The 18,104-nt window shown below is 46.6% G+C and overlaps 1 protein-coding gene across 23 annotated transcripts in view; it reads right to left on the reverse strand.

The window, feature by feature from the left end:
- Positions 1 to 18,104, reverse strand: part of adgrl2a (adhesion G protein-coupled receptor L2a) — a 732,161-nt gene that overhangs the window by 120,056 nt on the left and 594,001 nt on the right. For all 23 annotated transcript variants that reach the window (XM_080195115.1, XM_080195117.1, XM_080195135.1 and 20 more), the window contains one exon: positions 12,980 to 13,780. In XM_080195115.1, coding sequence (XP_080051241.1) covers positions 12,980 to 13,780 — 801 coding nt within the window. The remainder of the gene's footprint in view (positions 1 to 12,979; positions 13,781 to 18,104) is intronic.

An 18,104-nucleotide genomic window follows, 5' to 3' on the forward strand; every position in this document is an offset into this window, starting at 1 on the left:
CCACACTCTGGCACCTGTTCGGGTACACTGAGGGAGAATTTAGCACGGCCAATACACCTAATCTGCACATCTTTCAGACTGTAGAAGGAAACTGGAGCACCGGGAGGAAACCCATGCAGACATAGGTGATGAAGGTGGAACGCTCTTGAAAGCTCGTGATTACCAAATAAACCTTTTGGACTTAAACCTGGTGTTGTGAGACTTCTTACTGTGCACGCCCTGTCCAACGCTGACATCTCCACGTCATGGAGAGAATGTGCAAACTCCGCACAGACAGTGGCCCAAGCCGGGAATGGAACCAGGATCCCTGGTGCTGTGGAGGAGCAGTGCTAACCACTGTGAACTGCAGAGAAGCAAAGACCTTCCCATGGTGGTCCATCCACCTGTCTCAGGACTGTCTGCCTAACGGAAGCAGGGCCTCTGCCAACTGCGAAGGGTGGAATGCTTCAACAGTGCCCTGCCAACAGAGATGCCAAATTTGTGGTGGGCGACCTTTGGTTTGGAGGCCGCGTGCGGCCCATTTGGGTTCTGAGTGTGGCCCTCACGCAGGGTTGCTGCTGCTTTCCATTTGTGTAATTATTCTCCTACAGGTGAGACTGAAGAGACACTCATGTAAATCCAGGGCGAGTGAAGTGAGGTGCGTGCTGATTGCCACAACATTGACTGTGAGAGCTGTGCACCTCCTCCATGTCCAAAGTGTCTATATTTATTTTATTTATAACCATTAAGTAGTTCTATGAATATAGAAATGATTGAGCATTTTTTAAACCTCGTTCTGAAAAGATCGGTACATATTACATGTATTTAATCTTATTCATGGGGTCATGCCCGATGGGGTGGGCAGTGGCCTAATGGAATTGTCTCTGGACTAGTATCTCAGAGACTAGTCTGGGGACCCGGGTTCGAATCCCACCACGGCAGACAGTGAAATTTGAATCCAATAAAATCTTTGGAATTAAAAGTCTAACAATGACTAGGAAGACACTAAACCCACCTGGTTTACTAATAGGGAATCCCTTTGATGGAGGGTTTTGTGGCATCGCACTTGGCGCTCGGTGGGGTAAGATGTTGAACATCTGCCGAGGGCATTATGCAGGGTGAGCAGCAGTGGAGTCTTGGCTCAATTCTGAATCCTCCTGACCCTCACCCTCTCCCGCCCCAAACACAGTATCGTCGTGCTACCTCCTGCGGTGGAATTTTGGTGCAACAACAATAATCTCTCCATCCATGTCAACAAGACGAAGGAGACAGTTATCGACTTCAGGAGGCGTAGTGGAGAGCATGCCCCAAGCTACATCAATGGGGATGAAGTAGAAAGGGTCAAAAGCTTCAAATTTTTAGGTGTCTGGATCACCAACAACCGGCCCTGGTCCTCCCCATGCCGACACTATAGTTAAGAAAGCCGACCAACGCCTCTACTTTCTCAGAAGACGAAGGAAATTTGGCAGCTATGATTTTCACCAACTTTGACAGATGCACCATAGAAAGCATTCTTCCTGGTTGTATCCCGGCTTGGTATGGGCTCCTGCTCTGCCCAAGACCGCTAGGCACTACAAAAGGTCGTGAATGTAGCCCAATCCATCATGCAAACCAGCCTCCCCACCCATTGACTCCATCTACACTTCCCACTGCCTCAGAAAAGCAGCCAGTGTAATCAAGGACCCCACGCACCCTAGACCTCCTTCCATCTTTCTCCATCGAGAGAACGATACAAAAATCTGTGGTCATGTACCAACTGACTGAAGAACAGCTTCTTCCCTGCTGCCATCGGATTTTTGAATGGACCTACCTCGCATTAAGTTGACCTTTAAATACATCCTAGCCCACTACATTCTGCACTCTCTCCTTTCCTTCTCTATGAACGGTAGGCTGTGTCTGCAGAGTGTGCAAGAAACAATGCTTTTCACTGTATCCCAATACATGTGGCAATGATAAATCAAACCAAATCAGTATTGACTATAATTTTAAACCATGCCAGCAAGGAGCATTGGCGGTCAAATTGTTTTTATAGGTGATGAAATTGTTCTCTGGAAATACATAGAATAAATCTTCACCACTGTCCTGCTCCAGTTATCAACCAAAAAATACCAAGTGATTATATAGAATGACATTATATAAGATATACTGCCTGGGAACAGATGGAGAGATTGATGCCTCAAGTCTGTTTTACGCTCCACATCAACCCCCTCCATCCCCCTCCCCCTCATTATCTTGCTTCCCCTGAGAAGGCTGAGTAGCCCATCTTGCTCGCAAGTTCCACTTCTCTGGGTAAACCAGTCTCTTGCAAATTCCTTATTGAATTTATTCGTGACTATCTTATGTTAAGGATCCCTCACTTTGGATTCTCTCATGAGACAAACAATCTTCTCTGATTGAGACCAGCAAAGAAAATTGTGAAGAACACATACATTACAGTACAGGTAATGAGAATCATAGAAACCATACAGTTCAGAAGGAGGTCATTTGGCTGATCGAGTCTGTACTGACTATCTGGCAGAGCATCCCTCCCTGGCCCACTCCCCTCGTAGCTCCATGCATTTATCCGGCTAATCTGCACATTTTTGGTCATTAAGGGGCAATTTAGCATGGTCAATCCACCTAACCAAGAGCATTGGAAATTTGAAACTGCCTCATGAACATCTCAAACAGAAAAATGTAGGTAGCGGGAGGCCTTGTGCGGAACTGGAAGCTAAGTTAAGGCCATTGTAATTTTTGGGGAGGGGAAAAGGTACAAGACAAATCTACTGCTCATTCACCTGGGTTGTCTGCACGCCCAATGCACCTCTCACCTTTTATCAATTGTTTTCAACCCCATATTTCATTCCTCCCGTGAACATTCAGGAGATCAGTTTATTCATCAATGTCCAGATTTCCAGTCCTCCTTTCCCAATGTTCACTGTCCCAAGGTTCACTTCCTGTTTGTACCTCCCTTCCACATCTCTGGGATATTTCACCATGTTCCCAATCCTTCCCTGTCTGGCTCTTTCCTTCTACGATCTTGTTTTTCCAGCTGCCCACCTTCATTCCTATTTTTTAATCAACTAGTTATTGTGGCTGCTAGCCTGTTGTATGGCCAATAGGGACTTCTCAGTAATGTAAGTGTAATGGCTTCAATGAGGTCATTGAGATTGGCCAATTGGAGCATGAACTCCCTGACTGAGAAACCAACTGATGGGCCAATCAGGGAGTCTTTGCCTTGTACTTATCTGGGAGCGTCAGTTCCTCTGGCAGTCCCAAAGGTATAATGCTGACTCATCGCACTCTTGTACTACTGTTAGAGCTTGTAAATAAAGGGATTTTAGTGAAGGGACTTCTGCCTCTGAGGACTTATTACAGTAAGCCCATTTTACCAGGGAGGCAATAGCCTCGTGGTATTATTGCTAGATTATTACTGCTCATTTCTGGAAACCCGGGTTCAAATCCTGGCAATGGCAATGGAATTTGAACTCAATAAAAATATCTGGAATTAAGAATCTACTGATGACCATGAAACCTCTGCCAATTGTTGGAAAAACCCATTTGGTTCACTAATGCCCTTTAGGGAAGGAAATCTGCTGTCCTAACTCGGTTTGGTCTACATGTGACTCTAGAGTGACAGCAATGTGTTTGAGTCTCAGCTGCCCTCCATGGGCAACTCGGGACGGGCAATAAATGCTGGCCAGCCAGCGACACCCATGTCCCACGAATGAATAAAAGGTAACGAACAACTTGCATTTAATAATACTGCGTGTGGAACAGGAACACCCTTAATAGATTAGTTCTTGACAAAGGGGAGGCTGGGAAGGAGAGATTTGAAAGGATGGCCTAATGCTTGGACCAAAGGATGGGCACATCAGCCGTGTTAATGGGACAAAATGTGTACAGTCATAGCTGGGAAAAGACCGAGAGCAGGGCAAGGCGACTTTCATCTGTCGTGCTGAGTTTAACGTTGTACAGACAGCAGAACTGGGCCACAGCTGCAAAGGGAGGAAGTGTGTCTCCACACACAAAAGACTTGTGAAAAAATATATATTTCAACTATTGCAATTTGTTATATTTAGGCACATTTTTTTATGTCGGCAGTGCCATTTGTCTCCATTGTTGCAGTGTATTGCAGCCCTTGGTCCATTTGCCAGTTCTTTGTTCGGTTGTTACAGATTTAGTAGCGATGTGTTCCACCCCCGAAGCAGACTGTCCCTCGCTCTCTGATGGCAAGTTCCCTTGAGGCAAGGGCACTGGAACAGCCACTGGAAAGTTGCCCTAATCCAAGCCAATAGGCTAACAAAAGCCGGGGCCCTGGACTTCATCCACGCAGCCTCCATCCTCCTTTGTCTTTTTCAGAAGGAAAGGTTGGGCTTGCCTAATAGGTGACCCATCCGACTTGAACAGGTGGCGACCCCGTAGGTGGGAAGAGAAGCAATGGACAAAGCGAGCAGAGCTGGCAGATACGACAGCATCTTTTTTTTCTGCTTCGGGTCTGGCAGCTGAGTGAGTTGCTAGTGTCTAAATAGATGTGTTGGCATCCGCCCAGCTTACAGACAAGTCCCAGTGCCTTTCAGCGAGCGGTCAGGTTTCAGACAATTCCAGTTCCAATCTGACCTCCAAGTGCACAAGCTAACCCACTGCCAACCTTCACTGTGCTCTTTCAAGCTCATTTTTCATCCCCCCTCAATGTCATGGCGTGCGGCGCTTCTCATGTGTCCCTCCACAACCTTTTGGTAGCCACTTTTCCCCTCGTATCTTTTGCCCTTCTGAATTCTATTTTTTAGTTCCACTCCAAATATATTTTTATCTTCCCCTGAGTCAATGTTTCGCCTTTGTCTCCTGGCGATCTTGGGAAACTGATGACCTGGCTGGGATATGGATAAATTTCCTGATTTTCAAATCATAATTCCAATGATTTTGATTTGATTTGATTTATTATTGTCACATGTATTAAAATACAGTGAAAAATATTGTTTCTTGGATGGTTCCTGCGACAAGTGGGTGATTCCTACTTATTCCCCATAGAATGACACGGAATACAAAAGGAGGGATGAGCAATTTTGGGCCCTGTTTCAAAGGAAAGATGTGCTGGCCTTGGAAAGGGTCCAGAGGAAGTTCACGGGAATGATCCCGGGAATTAAAAGTTTGATGTATGAGGAGTGTCTCAGGACTATGGGTCTGTATTCGATGGGAGTTTAGAAGGATGAGGGGAGGGGATCTCATTGAAACTTACAGAAATACTGAAAGGCCCGGATAGAGTGGATGTGAGGAAGATGTTTCCATTTGTAGGAGAGACTAGAATCCAAGGGCAGAACCTCAAGAGTTAAAGGACGACCCTTTAGAACTAAGATGAGGAGGAATTTCTTCAGTCAGGTGGTGAATCTGTGGAATTCATTGCCACTGGGGGCTGTGGAGGCCAGGTCATTGAGTGTATTTAAGACAAAGATAGATAGGTTCTTGATTGGTGAGGGGATCAAAGATTACAGGCAAAAGGCAGGAGAATGGGGTTGAGAAACTCAACCATGATTGAATAGCAGAGCAGACTTGATGGGCCAAATGGCCTAATTCTGTCATTGTATCTTATGATCTTTTAGATTTGATTTTGATTTGATTTATTATTGTCACATTTATCACTATACAGTGAAAAGTATTATTTCTTGCGTGCGATACCGCTCATAGAGAAGGGAAGGAGCGGATGCAGAATGTAGTGCTACAGTCATAGCTAGGGTGTAGAGAAAGATCAACTTATTGCGAGGTAGGCCCATTCAAAAGTCTGACGGCAGCGGGGAAGAAGCTGCTCTTGGGTCTTGTGTGAACACGGAGGGAATGCACGCCGCCCGGCTTTCCCATGCTAGAGCTAGCTCCACTGTGCAGCTGCCTCCTTTAGCACTCCAAACACCCGCACCTTTCAATGTTCGCCTCCTTTAGATGTTTATCTAACTCCCTTTGAAATGTTCTGATCAACTTGGCTTCAACCACCCCTTATGATAAAGTCTCCGATGCTTCAATAGCTCCTTTTGTGAAAATATGTCTTCTAATTTCTCCCTTCATGCTTGCAATGACGTGGCACAGAACCAATTCAGTTTACAGTGCAGAATGAGGCCTTTTAGTTCTTTACGCATATCCAATTTTCCCTTCAAAGATACAATGGTCCCTTGCCCTCAACTGCTGCCCTGCAACAAAGTGTCAAGTTTCCTCAAGATAAGGAGGGGGGACAGTTTAGAACGGAGTTGAGGAGGAACTTCTTCACTCAAAGGGTGGTGAATCTCTGGAATTCTCTGCCTGTTGAAGTGGCGGAGGCTACCTCGCTAAATATATTTAAGTCATGGGTAGATAGGTTTCTGATAGACAAGGGAATTATGGGTTATGGGGAGAAAGCGGGAAAGTGGAACTGAGCCACTTCAGATCAGCCATGATCTTATTGAATGGCGGGGCAGGCTCGAAGGGCTAGGTGGCCTACTCCTGCTCCTATTTCTTATGTTCTTATTAAATTTCTCCCAACCTCCCGCCTCACTCTTTTCATGATCTTTTTAACTCGAAGACATCTTTGTCATTGACTTTCCACAGTTAGAAGTTTGATAGTAAACTCACTATCAAATAAATCGATTGGACTTAAACCTGGTGTTGTCAGGCTTCTCACTGTGTTTACCCCAGTCCAACGCCGGCATCTCCACATCATTGACTTTCCAGCCAGAGGCAACAGTCCTTCCCTTCATAGTCAAAAAAAAACTTCTTAAAATCTCTGATGTTCTCTGATCCAGCGGCGAATGATTCAAATTCGTTTTGTCTCTCCTAACGATAATATTTGCGTGCATTTTATGCAGGCTCCAATTTACATATAAAAACAAGATTTACAATTATATAGTGCCTTTCATACCCTCAGGACATCCCAAAGTACTTTACAGGCAATGAAGCACTTCTGAAACAAAACCAGAAAATGCTAGAAGGTCTCAGCAGGTCTGAGAGAATAGAGCCAATGTTTTGAGTCTAGATGACACTCTGGCGAGCGTTCTGATGAAGGGTCATCTGGACTCGAAATGTTGGTTTCTATTCTCTTTCCACAGACGCTGCCAGACCTGTGAAGATTTTCCCAGCATTTTCTGTTTTTGTTTCAGATTCCAGCATCCGCAGTCTTTTGCTTTTATCTAAGTTGATGACGCGGTGGCACAGTGGTTAGCACTGCCGCCTCACAGCGCCAGGGACCCGCATTCAATTCCGACCTTGGGTCACCGCCTGTGAGGAGTCTGCACCTTCTCCCCGTGTCTGCCTGGGTTTCTCCCGGGTGCTCCTGTTTCCTTCCACAGTCCGAAAGACGTGCTGGTTAGGTGCATTGACCATGCTAAATTCACCCTCAGTGTACCCGAACAGGTGCCAGTGTGTGGCGACTAGGGGATTTTCACACTAACTTCACTGCGGTGTTAATGTAAGCCTACATGGATAACAGTGGATTAGTTGCGGTTAGAGGGTCATTAGATTGGTTCCACTGGTCGGCGCAACATCGAGGGCCGAAGGGCCTGTATTGTGCTGTAATCTTCTATGTTCTACATGTGACACTAAGGAATAAACTTCTAAAAAAGTCCTGAAGTTGGGATGGTGCTCCCTCGACATCCCAAGCAGCGGAATCAACATTTCATGATTTACCCTCACCAAGGTATTTCAGAGTGTTACTTGTTCTTGTCTCAACTTTCTCTGCTATGCTAACTAGCACCTTAATGTGGAGATGCCAGTGTTGGACTGGGGTAAACACAGTAAGACGACTAATACCGTGCCAAGTTTTCCTGGTTCTCTTACTTAGTTCTCCATTCCTGTCATTCTCTTCATATTTCTGCACTAGCCTAAGCCTGATCCAGCACACCAGCCTGTGCTCACATTCAGGGGTAACAGGGAGGGCTGTTGGAGTCAGTGTCTACGCTGGAATGTATAGATCACTTAACAAAACACTCACGTTAACTCTCGCTTTGCAGCTTTCACGGCAAACAGACTGCAGGACAGCAAAGCCCCTCCAGCTTCCCACGTGGCTCCCAAATTGGCAGGAGAAGGTGAGGGGAATTCCTCAAACTCTGGACAACGGGGGAAGGAAAAACAGCTTCAGGCATGGTTTGGCAGTCCTGATTCTGTTCAATGCACCCAGCAGCAGTTGGGAAAGACCCGCAAGGGGTCAGCCAGCCGGCAGCAAGAGAAAGAATAATAACCCTTTGCTCACCAAGGAAGGGCGGTGAAGGATTGTCCCTACAAATTGGAGCTGGGGTGGTGGAAAAGGAAAGCAGGGAGTGTGAGCAAATGAGGTGAAGGGGAAGTTAAGTTCAGAACAAATAACAAAGAACAAAGAAAATTACAGCACAAGAACAGATCCTTTGGCCCTCCAAGCCAGCATCAACCATGCTGCCCGACTGAACTAAAGCCCCCTACCCTGCCAGGGACCGTATCCCTCTATTCCCATCCTATTCATGTGTTTGTCAAGATGCCCCTTAAAACTCACTGTCGTATCTGCTTCCACTACCTCCCCCGACAGCGAGTTCCAGGCACCCACCACTCTCTAAAAAACTTGTCTCAAACATCTCCTTTAAAGCTTGCCCCTCGCACCTTAAACCTGTGCCCCCTAGTTATTGGCTCTTCCACCCTGGGAAAAAGTTTCTGACTATCCACTCTGTCCATGCCCCTCATAATCTTGTAGACTTCCATCAGGTCGCCCCTCAGCCTCTGTCGTTCCGATGAGAACAAACCAAGTTTCTCCAGCCTCTCCTCATAGCTAATGCCCTCCATAACAGGCAACATCCTGGTAAATCTTTTCTGTACCCTCTCCAAAGCCTCCACATCTTTCTGGTAGTGTGGCAATTGAACACTACATTCCAAGCGACTTATTAGTCACAAGTAAGGCTTACATTAGCACTGCAATGCAGTTACTGTGAAATTCCCCCAGTTGCCACACTCCAGTGCCTGTTTGGTACACTGAGGGAGAATTTAGCATGGCCGATGCACCTAACCAGCAGGAAGAAAACCGGGGCACCCAGAGGAAATCCATGCAGACATGGGGAGAACATGCAAACTCCACACAGTGACCCAAGCTGGGAATCGAACCCGGACCCCTGGTGCGGTGAGGTGGCAGTGCGAACCACTGTGCTGCTGGGCAAGGAGGGAGAATGACAGAGAATGGCATTAGCAATGGAGCAAGGAATTCAAAAAGGAGCAATATGACAGCAAGACAAACCGAGACATGGAGAGAGGAGGAATGCCAGGGAGAGATAGAATGGGAAAGTACAGTTAGAGTGAACAAAGGATCTCAGAATCTACATTTAGAGGATGGGAATTGACCAAATCCCCCGGAGCAGATGGTGCTGAATGTGCTATATAGAATCATAGAACCCTACAGTGCAGAAAGAGGCCCTTCGGCCCATCGAGTCTGCACCAAACACAATCCCACCCCAGGCCCTTCCCCCATATCCCTACATATTATACCCACTAATCCCTCTAACCTCCGCATCCCTGGACACCAAGGGGCAATTTCTTAGCATGGCCAATCAACCTAATCTATTCGTCTTTGGACTACATCTGTCACCAATCTGTCTCCCCTGGTATGTGATCAGTGGCTGGGGTGGTATTCGATGGTCCACTTCCTCTCTGGCCAACCAAAGTATTTCACCCGTGTCAGGAGATGCCAACGCGGAGTGACAAGACCACTGATGAGGCCTTTTTAACGGGTTGAATGGGCGGCTGGGGGAAGAGTTCCACCAGTTAAAGCAACCCCACCCACAGTACTTCCCTGCACCCACCTTGTCTCCCTCCCTACACTTCCTTCTATGTAGTGAGCAGTGGGGGAGGTGGGCACAGGTGGTTTAGAGTTGTGGAAAGCCTATCTAAAGAGACATAAAACTTGTCTAGATCACGGAGCATGTGCGGGACAATTCCCATTGAAACCCACTTTCCAGTTTCTTCTACTCTGCCTATCTTCAAAACACAAACCAGCCTCCCATCCACTGACTCTGTCTACACTTCCCAATGTCTTGGAAAAGCAGCCAGCGTAATCAAGGACCCCTTGTAACCCAAACATTCTCTCTCCCACCTTTTTCCATCGTCTGAGGTCACGTACCAACCGATTCAAATACAGCTTCTTCCCTGCTGCCATCAGACTGCCATCCAGTGCTGGGTCCACTGTTATTGGTCATTTATGTTAATGATTATTAATGATTTGGATGAGAATACAGGAGGCATGGTTAGTAAACTTGCAGATGACACCAAGATTGGTGGCATAATGGACAGTGAAGAAAGTTATCTCCAATTGCAACGGGATCTTGATCAATTGGGTCAGTGGGCTGACAAATGGCAGATGGAGTTGAATTTAGTCAAATGCGAGTTGATGAATTTTGGTAGATTGAACCAGGGCAGGACTTACTCAGTTAATGCTAAGGTGTTGGGGAGAGTTACAGAACAAAGAGATCTAGGGATACATGTTTATAACTCTTTGAAAGTGGAGTCACTGGTGGACAGAGCGGTGAAGAAGGCATCCGGCATACTTGGTTTCATTGGTCAGAACATTGAATGCAGGAGTTGGAATGTCTTGTTGAAGTTGTACAAGACATTGGTAAGGTCACACTTGGAATATTGTGCGCAGTTCTAGTCACTCTATTATAGAAAGGATATTATTAAACTAGAAAGAGTGCAAACAAGATTTACTCGGGTGCTACAGGGACTTGATGGATTGAATTATAAGGGGAGGCTGAATAGAGTGGGACTTTTTTCTCTAGAGCATAAGAAGCTGAGGGGGGATCTTATAGAGGTCTATGAAATAATGAGGGGCATAGATCAGCTAGATAGTCAATATCTTTTCCCAAAGGTAGGGATGTCTAAAACTAGAGGGTATTGGTTTAAGGTGAAAGGGGAGAGATACAAAAGCGGTCAGAGGGGCAATGTTTTCACACAGACGGTGGTGAACGTCTGGAACAAGCTGCCAGAGTTGTAGGAGAAGAGGTATAATTTTGTCTTTTAAAAAGCATTTAGATAGTTACATGTGTACAATGGGTATACAGGAATGTGGGCCAAATGCAGGCAATTGGGATTAGCTTAGGGGTTTTAAAAAAAGGGCGGTATGGACAAGTTGGGTCAAAGGGCCTGTCTCCATGCTGTAAACTTCTATGACTCTATGACTTTTGAATGGACCTACCTTGCATTAAGTTGATCTTTCTCTACACCCTAGCTAGGACTGTAATTTTACATTCTGCACTCTCCCCTTTTCTTCTCTATGAACGGTATGCTCTGTCTGTATCACACAAGAAACAATACTTTTCTCTGTATACTAATACATGTGACAATAATAAATCAAAACAAATCAAATCAGGTGGAGCAGGGCAGATTGACCAGCTACAGGGCATCTGAAATCCTGAAGACGTTTGACGAGGACCTCACTACACGAGGCGCCTTCAAAGCGGAACCCGGGGGTGGCACAGTGACAGTGGTTAGCACTGCTGCCTCACATTGTCGGGGACTCAGGTTTGATTTCTGGCTTGGGTCACTGTCTGTGCACCGTCTCCCCATGTCTGAGGGGGTTTCTTCCGGGTGCTCCAGTCTCCTCCCACAGTCTGAAAGACGTGCTGGTTAGATGCATTGCCATGCTAAATTCTCCCTCATTGTACCCGAACAGACGACAGAGAGTGACGGCAAGGGGATTTTATCATAGAATATCATTGAATCTACAGTGCAGAGGGAGGCCATTCAGTCCATCGAGCCTGCACTGACAACAATCCCACCCCATAACCCACAATTTAACCCTCTTAATCCCTTTGACACTAAGAGGCAATTTTTCATGGCCAATCAACCTAACCCGCACATCTTTGGACTGTGGGGGGAAACCGGAGCACCCGGAGGAAACCCACGCAGACATGGGAAGAAGGTACAAACTCCACACAGATAGTCACTCAAGGCTGGAATTGAACCCGGATCCCTGGCGCTGTGAGGCAGCTGTGGTAACTACTGTGCCGCCCTTCATTGCATTGTTAATGTCAGCCGACTTGTGACACTAAGAAATAAAAAACTTAAATAAAAAACTTAGAAAGGATTCGAAAAAACCAAAGGTCGTTCATTTTTGTTTAAATTACGCTCCTTACTAACTCCACACAACCCTCTGGTGCCCGAGGCCACACTCACTCTCTGCAACTGCAGTGCTTTCTGCTCACAGTCCACATCCAGGAGTCAGATACTGCAGAGAAGGAACAGGAGACAGAGTGCTTCACTGATACAGAGCCTGAACACTCGATTCACACACCCAGAGATTTAAATGCTGATGTGAGGCCGAAACCTCTTCACATGGGAGTGAAATGTGACTGCGCCATGAATTCAGAGAATGCTGAGACACAGAGCTGGGGAGTGTGTGTGTGTGTGGGTGGTGTATGTGTGTGTGTGTGTGTATGTGGTATATGTGTGTGTGAGAGAGAGATTGTGTGTGTGTGTGTGTGAGAGATTGTGTGTGGTGTATATGTGTGTGTGAGAGAGTGTGTGTGGTGTGTGTGTGTGAGAGATTGTGTGTGGTGTATATGTGTGTGTGAGAGAGTGTGTGTGGTGTGTGTGTGTGAGAGATTGTGTGTGGTGTATATGTGTGTGTGTGTGTGTGTGTGTGTGGAACCATTTGGCCCATATTGGCAGTGCCAGCTCTTTGAAACAGCTCTCCAGTTATTCCCACTCCCCGACCGGTTCCCCGAGGCCCTGTAAAGACTTGCTCCCCTACGTTTCTATTGAATTCTCTTTTGTAAAGTCACGGATGAATCCACTTCTACCACCTTTTCAGACAGCACATTCCAGAGCAGAACAACTCAGGGTATAAAAATATGCTGCCTATTCACTGAACCAACCAAATAGAAGGAACAGATCACTATACAAAGCTTTTCTCTGCCTCGAGACAATAATCTAAGCGACAAGGTCTTACTTTTCAAGTTAAATGCGTTTTTTTTAAAAATAATTTGTCCAAGGAGGCATTTCCCAGTAAGTGACTCTGAAAGGTAGAGTACTGGAAGCTATAGACTCTTACCTTGGGCTGGGTCAGGGGGTCCAAATTCCAATGCGTACCTCAGGATGAAGTAGTTATTCCACACGTACAACATGTTGTCACGCGGGTTGTAATCCACTGCTGCCACGTGCTGGTAAGGGTTGGGGAACAGGATGTCCACGTACTCCCCTCTGTTCAGGTTGGTGTTGTACGTGTAGTCGATCGAGTTCTTGCCCGTCTCGCTCTCATTCTCCTCGTAGACCGAGCGCACGACGTACAGGACGCCGCAGATCATGAAGGCGTTGGAGGCCGACCTCTTGTCGTAGGAGGTGTCCCACGTGCCCTCGAAGCGCAGCGTGTAAGGGTTCAACTGGCTGACCACTATCATGCCGTTGTTCTGCTCGGTGGCGTAGATGACCCACAGGCCGTTCTCATCCACCGCCAGGTCGATGTCTGACTTGCCGCCCCACCGGTAGGGGGAGGTGTCGTGGTAGTTGGCGCTGGCGATGATGGCCTCTCCGCTTTTGATTCGAGTCCTCAGGTCGTACTTGACAATGTTCCTGGTTCTCTCCTTGTTGAAAAAGACGGCGCCGTCGTAGACCACGAACCCGGTGCCGTCAACACGGTGGGGCAGCTTGTAGGTGGTGGTGTGGCGTCCGGAGATGAAGTCACTTAACGATGCGTATTCCATCAAGGTGTCCGTGCGGTATGGTGTCCATGGCATGTAATAGATCTTGTCCCCGGCCTGCAGTGGGTCTTTGCACCAGGCACCGGACTGCTGCTCTGCCTCAGTGATATAGGCCGATTCCACAACCCCTTTCAAAGTCCCGGGGCAAACAAAAACTAGAGAGAGACGGGCAACGAGAAAGGAAAGAGAAGAGAATATCAGTTGACGTTTTAGACCGCTGCAGGATTAGACAGCCAGCTTCTCGTTTTTAAACAGCGCAGCTGAAAAATTCACCATTTTACACATCCAATTAACAACCAAGAATGCTGGAAACCGGTGTCTCGTTGGGAAGTGGAACCGGAGTAAAGGGAAGAGTGAGTGAGTGAGGGGAAAGCAGAGGGAGTGGGAGAAAGGAGGGGAGTTGTGAGGAGGGGGTGTTGGGGCGGGACAGGGAGAGAGAGAGAGAGACAGAGAGAGAGAGGAGAGCGAAGAGGTTTCGTCAGGTTTTCCGACAGGGGGAAAGCGAGTGGAGAGCCAAGCAAAGACAGAAGCGGTGCGTGAGGTGAACCGAGGAGGACCCGCTAAACCGTGGCATGCTATGGAGAAGGTTCTGGAAGCCAGGCTGACGATGCCGACCGACACAGGGGAAGTGCCTACGGGCGTGAAAGGGATCTCCGCTGCGACACCGGTCACTGCACACCCACCACCTTCCAAACTGTGTCACCGGGCCATTGGATCGGACACAAAGTAAGCTACAAGCCACCTCCGCATTCAACATCCGTTCCGATTACAGCTTCCCGTGAAGGAACCACCAGCGTTTGGCGGGAGGAGGAGGGGTGACAGGGGAGCAGGAGAAGGTGGGGGGGGTCAAAGAGAGGTCAACAACCAATATGTCACAAAAACAAAGGTCTGGATTTCGGGACTTTGTCGTGTTATTTACCTTTTTGTTCCACTTCTATTTTAAGCATTGGGAGAGAGAATGAAAAAAAAAAGAGTGCAAGAGAAAAAGAAGAGAGATTAACATGATTTATCCATCACTGTCAGGTCCGCCACACTGCAACACAAGCGTCGAGATAGGAGGGGTTAAATTACTACAGCACCTTTATCCTGAGGAACCAGTCACAAGGAACCTGCATTCCAAGCGCAGGCCCAACAGGAATTTATCACCATTTGAACTTATGCAGATGGCTGTGGGTTAGATAATTGCATTAATGGTACAGTACAAGAAGCCCCCCCCACCTCCCCAAACGGTTTAGAGTAATTCATTGCTGCCACGTCACTTCTATACATAGAAACTAGAAGCAGGAGTAGGCCATTTGGCCCTTCGAGCCATTCATCTTGATCATGACTGGTCATCGAATTCAATATCCTGATCCCGCCCCCCTCTTCCTCCCATGTCCCTTGATCTCTTTAGCCCCAAGAGTTACATCTAATTTCTTCTTGAAATCACACAATGTTTTGACCTCAACTGCGGTGGTGAATTCCAGTAAGAAGTCTCACAACACCAGGTTAAAGTCCAACCAGTTTATTTGACAGCAAACCCCACAAGCTTTCGGGGCTCGCCTGACGAAGGGGCAAACTCCGAAAGCTTGTGGGTTTACTATCAAATAAACTGGTTGGACTTTAACCTGGTGTTGTGAGACTTCTTACTGTGTTTACCCCAGTCCAATGCCAGCATCTCCACATCATGACTACATACTGAATTCCACACATTCACCACTCTCTGGGTGAAGAAATTTCTCCTCACCTCAGTCCTAAGAGGTTTATCCTTAATCCCCAAACTATGACTCCCGAGGTCTGGACTCTCCCCTCATCAGGAACATTCTTTCTGAATCCACCCTGTCTAATCCTGTTAGAATGTTATAAGTTTCTATGAGATCCTCTCTTACTGTTCTAAACTCCAGTGAGTATAATCCTAACTGACTTAGTCTCTCCTCATTTGACAGACCTGCTATCCCAGGAATCAGCCTGGTAAATCTTCGCTGTACTCCCTCTATGGCAAAGACATCCTTCCTCAGATAAGAGCATCAAAGCTGCACACAATACTCCAGGTGTGGCCTCACCAATGCCCTATATAATTACAGTAACACATCTCTCTTCCTGTACTCAAATCCTCTCTCTGTAAAGGCCAGCATACCATTTGCCTTCTTTACTGCCTGCTGTACCTGCGCGCTTACTTCAGCAACTAATGCACGGAGACACCAAGGTCTCGCTGAGTATCCACCTCTCTCAATGTACATCCATTCAAATGATAATCTGCCCTCTTAGTTTTGCTACTGAAGTGGATAACCTCACATTTATTCACATTATACTGCATCTGCCATGCATATGCCCACACACTCAACCTGTCCAAATCACACTGAAGCATCTCTGCATCCTTCTCACGACTTACCCTCCCACCCAACTTTATATCATCTGCTAAGCTGAAGATAATACATTCAGTTTCCGCTTTCAAATAATTAATGTATAATGTGAACAGTTGGGTTCCTAGCACAGATTCATATAAGTTCATAAGTTCATAAGATATAAGAGCAGAAATAGGCCATTCAGCCCATTGACTTTGCTCCGTCTTTCGATCATGGCTGTTGTGTTCCCCATCCTCATTTTCCTGCCTGCTCCCCATAACCCTTCAGCCCATTACCAATTAAAAACCTGTCTCACTCCTCCATAAATTTACCATTGGTCCCAGCAGTGACTCCACTCGTCACAGCTTGCCAATCGGAAAAAGATGTAGAGTTGCTGGCGTTGGACTGGGGTAAACACAGTAAGAAGTCTAACAACACCAGGTTTATATGATCCTCTCCACTCACATTGTCTGCACCTTTAAGAATTGATTAGCTGTAAAGACTCGCATTCTAATCAGTGTTCTGTAAACTGTGTGTGTGTCTTTATATGCTCTGTTTGAGACCAGAACTCTCCACTCACCTGACGAAGGGGCAAACCCCGAAAGCTTGTGGGTTTGCTATCAAATAAACTTGTTGGACTTTAACCTGATGTTGTGAGACTTCTTACTGTGTTAATCGGGAAAAGACCCATTTATTCTTCCTATCTGCTGCTAAAACCCCGTCAGAGCCACCCACGTTCACACTGATGCCAATGGTGACCACGTCACCGCGCGTGGGCACATTGATACACATTCTCACTCTTGTACATCTAACCTTCCTTTATTAACAAGTTCTTCAGCGCTGTTTCACAGGCAGTGCCTCAAATGCAGTTCAAAATCTAACCAATCTGAAGCCTCCCCGTCTGTTACTGTAGCTTTAGATTAAATTGTCGGGGAGTCATTTGTCATTTGGAAAGGCTGGTGGCCAATAGCTTCAACTGGGGCAGTGTGAAGCGCTTCTGCGATCAGGGGAATCAAAATGGAGACCGGAGAAGAGAGGAGAGTCAAGTTTATGCAAGGTCACAGTATTGATAACGTGTGCTTTTCTTACGGTAGATCTATACAACAGGTTTAATGATTTGACCACTGAGAAGGGGGGGGTATTTGCAATTCAAATGACAGGAGCCATGATCAAAGTCATTCTCTTCCTTCGCTTTTTTTTTAATATGAAAAGAAAGCTGGTGTCAGTGGGGTCAGTAGCTTGCACCAGGCAAATCTATTGCCTTCATTTGATGGAAATGACAGGCGTTTTCAAAAGAAAGACTCAGCTGGCGAGATCAGAGGAAAAAGTTGAAGACTTTTGGTTCATTGGCACTCATGTCTCTTGCCAAAGACTGAAAAAGACGACAGGACCTTTCAGAATGAAAGCTTTTTTCTAAAAGTTACTCTTGCTGTAATGCTGCCGAGTTCTAGAGACGTACAGTTTTATGGGGCACCCTCTGTCAAAACCACACATGTACACAAGAGGCAATTCTTTGTTGGAGTCAAACTGAACCTCATCATAGAATTGCTACAGTACAGAAGGAGGCCATTCAGCCCATCAAGCCTGCATCAACAACAATCCCACCCAGAGATTGTTTTACCTGCAATCCCACATTTTTATCCTACTAATCTTCCTGACAATAATGGCAATTTTAACATGGCCAATTCACCTAACCTAAACACCTTTGAACAGTAAGGGACAATTTAGCATGGCCAATCAACCTAACCTGCACATCTTTGGAGCATGAGAGGAAACCCAAGCAGGCACGGGGAGAATGTGCAAACTCCACACAGTTCAGGGTACCACAGTTCGGTGGCTCAGGGGAGACTGCAAAGCATTTCCCAGAGGTATGATTAGGCCGGACATGGAGGGGAGGATTGGGTACCAAGCCAAGGTGGTGGTCCTGAGCTTAGTTTTAAGGAATAAGTGAGGGTTTATGGGGGCTGAACAAATTCAGGAACAGAATTCCCAAGCTTGTGGGTGAAAATGCCAAGGACATTCATTTCCCACCCTGGAGCACTGAAGCCAATTTTAACATCCTTCTCACAGTGTCGAAGATCTGGGTTCAATTTCCTTAGGTCACTGTCTGTGCGGAGTTTGCACGTTCTCCCCATGTCTGCATGGGTTTCCTCCG

This window comes from Carcharhinus amblyrhynchos, chromosome 9, assembly GCF_965287045.1.
Source record: "Carcharhinus amblyrhynchos chromosome 9, sCarAmb.v2.hapA, whole genome shotgun sequence".
Classification (NCBI taxonomy): domain Eukaryota; kingdom Metazoa; phylum Chordata; class Chondrichthyes; order Carcharhiniformes; family Carcharhinidae; genus Carcharhinus; species Carcharhinus amblyrhynchos.